The following is a 3,535-nucleotide window of genomic DNA, read 5'->3' as shown; positions in this document are numbered from 1 at the left end:
TTTTTAAAACAATTGTTCACTATTCTCAGGAGTAACTGATGAGTAACATGAAACACAATGAGACCACCTCATTTGTTTCCAAGAACCCATCCTTTTTTGGTAGCTGTTCAAGGCTTGTAATTCAGACTTTTAACTCTCTATCCAGTGCTTTCTTAAGTTTCCAGGTACCCTACTACCAGTAGGTACATTACCCCATTCCCCATTCTTTCCCATTGAGAATATATTCCTGGAACTCATATTTTATTCCTCCTAAGAAAACTTTGAGCTCCCAAAAGCCACATTTTTCTATATATTTTTGAGTCTTAATAGCTAACAGAATTCCCAGGACACAAAGTGTTCTTAGAAATTGTTCAGTTAATGTGAAAAAAATGTTCAGATATTATATTTTTTATATTTAAATTATTATTACTGGATCATATACACAATCTTTGAAACCTTTAACTCATTAGTTAAACTATTTTTGCACACCCTAGATTGAACTAAACTGTGACACTCTGGATTGAAAAGATAAATGTGCAAAGCACAAATCCATTGCGGAGGAGAATTTAAGAGTCTCTTAACTATAAGTGACCTCATTGATAATTGTTGCACAAATGAGAAATCCAGGACAAAAAAACCCTGTCCTCTTGCAATGCTCATTTAGAATGATTACACAATTGCAGACCCAGTTAGAGAGAAGTAGCAACCTTCCATATTCAGGAGTGAAATTTCACTGCTATATCTTTTTCTCCAATATGATCCCTTCTGTAGAAATAAAAGTAAGAATCCATTACATGTTACACAACTCTACCCCCAAATAGCCACAGTTGTGTATTTAAGAATGTAAAGGCATGACATAATAACAGCTGTATATTCAGGAACATAAATTTCTCATTTTGGAACCTCCCCCAAGGAATCTCAGTATTTTGTCAATATAGGATAATATGTATGGGAAAAGGCAAAAGGGGCAAAAGATATTCCTAAAGAAGTGAGAAAAGGGAAACTTAACAGTGAAGCTTAAGTTTTTAAAGAAGACACAATATTCAAGTTACCCATTTTGAGATTGCAATTCATAGATATGATTAAGCCCACTCACCCATTATTGATTCAAAACTCATTTTATGTGAGGAATGCCGAGATCCAATTGTCCTTATTAGCACACTTTCTTCAGTAATCTCTGGATTCCTTGCTTGATCTCCTGGGTTCGCACCCCATACACAATGGGGTTGAGGGCTGAGAAAATGACATGGTGGAGGATGTTGAGCAAGACTGGCACATCAGGGGAGACTTTCTTCTTCACCACAAGAGTGAGCACGAAGACCAGAAGGATGGTGCTAAAGAAGAGGATAAGGATGAAGTGGGAACCACATGTGCTCAGGGCCTTGGTCACAGCACCCTCTGCCTTGAGTCTCAGCACAGCTCGCAGTATGAAGGTATAGGAGACAAAGATGAGGATGAGGTCAGATCCTAGCAGGGTCCATCCTACGACAAACTGGTAGAGGCGATTGATGGTGACATCATCACAGGAGAGCCTGGAGACAGACATATTGGCGCAGAGGCAGTTCTCAATGACATTTGTCCTACAATAATGGAGTCGGGATGATAGAATGGGGATAGGTACTGTTAAAATGCCATTCCTGGCCAAAATAAAGACAGCAGCCTTGGCTACAAATTGGTCAGTGATGATGGATGGGTACCTCAGTGGGTGGCAGATGGCTACATAGCGGTCATAGGCCATGACCATGAATGTGCAGGACTCCATGGAAAGGAAGCAGTTCATGATGTACATCTGGAGGAAGCAGGCATAAAAGCTGATGGACTTGAGGTCAAACCAAAAGACGGCCAGCACCTTGGGGATGACGGTGAGGCAGACAATGATGTCCAACAGGGAGAGGAGGCTGAGCAGGTAGTACAATGGCTCATGCAGAGATGCCTCCAGCCGGATGGTGATCAGGAGAACACTATTGGCCCCCATGGCTAAAAGAAAGAGGAGGCTGAGGGGCAGGGACAACCAGAATTTCCAGCTAGGCGACCTGGCAAAACAATTCAGGCGGAAGTCTGAAATCTCAGAGGAGATGGTGCCATTTTGGTGCACTGTCATATTTTGTCATGTATTTCTATAGATTTCTTTTAGTGATCTGTAAAATTAAGATAAAAATTGGATACTGACTCAAGACACCTGGATTTAGAAAAATTTGCTTCACCTAGGTGAAATGCACAAGCCTCGGGTTATCCAGAGCCATGTGAATTCATCTGTTTATCTTTTGTGCCTTGCTACTTGGATGATTTTACCAGTGAACAGTATAGAGAACTGAGGTAATATGGTTTACTTATACATGCTTGATTCTTTCAAGGATGATTATTAATAGAATTGTTGTATCTTTGCCAAAAGTAAAGAGAGGGACAAAATTACTTTAGAACCACTTTGTGACCAGTGAGTTGCTAAATTTGTTCTTACAAGTTTCTTCCTTTGGGTTTTGATTTTCTTTAATGGCCATATAGACTACTATATGATAATTTAACCATAACAATGTGTGCAGGTGAGTAGTTGAAACTGGCACAAATAGGGACTCAGGTGAATGTCCCTAGTTGTCCATGGCACCCCCATTCTGAGTTTTCAAATGGAGTTTAATTATATTTTAAAATGGTACCCTGAAAGTAACGTAGCATAATTTTCATTTTGTCTAAAAAGTGATTGTAATTAGGCTGGTATGGTCCTGCCAAATAACTGCCCCTCCCCTATACATGTTTATATTTGTAGGATTCTTAACTTTTGGAAGAAAGAGTCTTAAAAGGAGCCTAGGCAATAACACATAGGTATGAGAGAGTGATACCAGTCATGGAACAAGATGAAATTTGATTATTCTGATTGCAATAGTGTGAAGGTGATAAAGTCTACCTTTAAAGTTCTATTATCCCCTTTCTGTTTCTCTTTATATCTTCAATATAATAATCCATTTTTTCTTGTCTAGTAGTTCTATGCTTTGCCATGGTGGAGTGGCCACAAAGGCTGGGAGATACTGGAAGTGCAGGAGATTTCTGAAGATAAAAACCCATAGGAAAAAACATTGAGCCTTGAGTTTTGACCTAAGGTCCTTCTCCTGTCTTGAACGCTATGTTCATTGAACTCTGTCTTTCTGTCAAACTTCTCATAGGATTTATTCACATATAGGTTTGAGGCATAACTAATAGCACTAGCTCAGACCAGTCTTTGCTACAGTGACCCACAGCATGTACAATATCAGGCTGCTGAATTTAAAATATTACCCTAAACACCATTTTCATCATTTAGGTTTAGTCATTTGATCTTTGCTTACTATATTCTCTGATTCTACTCTCTACAGAATTGTTTCAACTAACCCTTGCAAGAGAGACACAAATCTTACCATCTCCAAGAAGTTTTCCTTCTTCAAGGGTGTCAGAGTATTCTTGGAACGAATTAGGGTTTCTTTGAATGCACAGAGGTAAAAGTCTTGAAATGGGCTTTGGAGAGTACAGCCACATGGAAGAAATGGCAATTCAGACATGAGTATCCATGGAGAAGTAAAGAGGAAGA

At 39.2% G+C, this 3,535-nt stretch overlaps 1 protein-coding gene across 1 annotated transcript; it reads right to left on the bottom strand.

Annotated features, from left to right (window-relative positions):
• Window positions 1-1,132: 1,132 nt before the first annotated feature.
• On the bottom strand, window positions 1,133-2,080 carry LOC124505776 (olfactory receptor 56A3-like). The gene has a single exon (XM_047071812.1). It carries the CDS (start codon window positions 2,078-2,080, stop codon window positions 1,133-1,135), a length of 948 nt encoding a protein of 315 aa, XP_046927768.1.
• Between the last annotated feature and the right edge of the window lie 1,455 nt (window positions 2,081-3,535).

Source organism: Lynx rufus, unplaced genomic scaffold (genome assembly GCF_022079265.1).
Source record: "Lynx rufus isolate CCGP_SWC_20201006 ecotype Redwood Valley unplaced genomic scaffold, mLynRuf1.p SCAF_9, whole genome shotgun sequence".
Lineage (NCBI taxonomy): Eukaryota > Metazoa > Chordata > Mammalia > Carnivora > Felidae > Lynx > Lynx rufus.
This window is presented reverse-complemented; position numbering and strand designations above follow the sequence as displayed.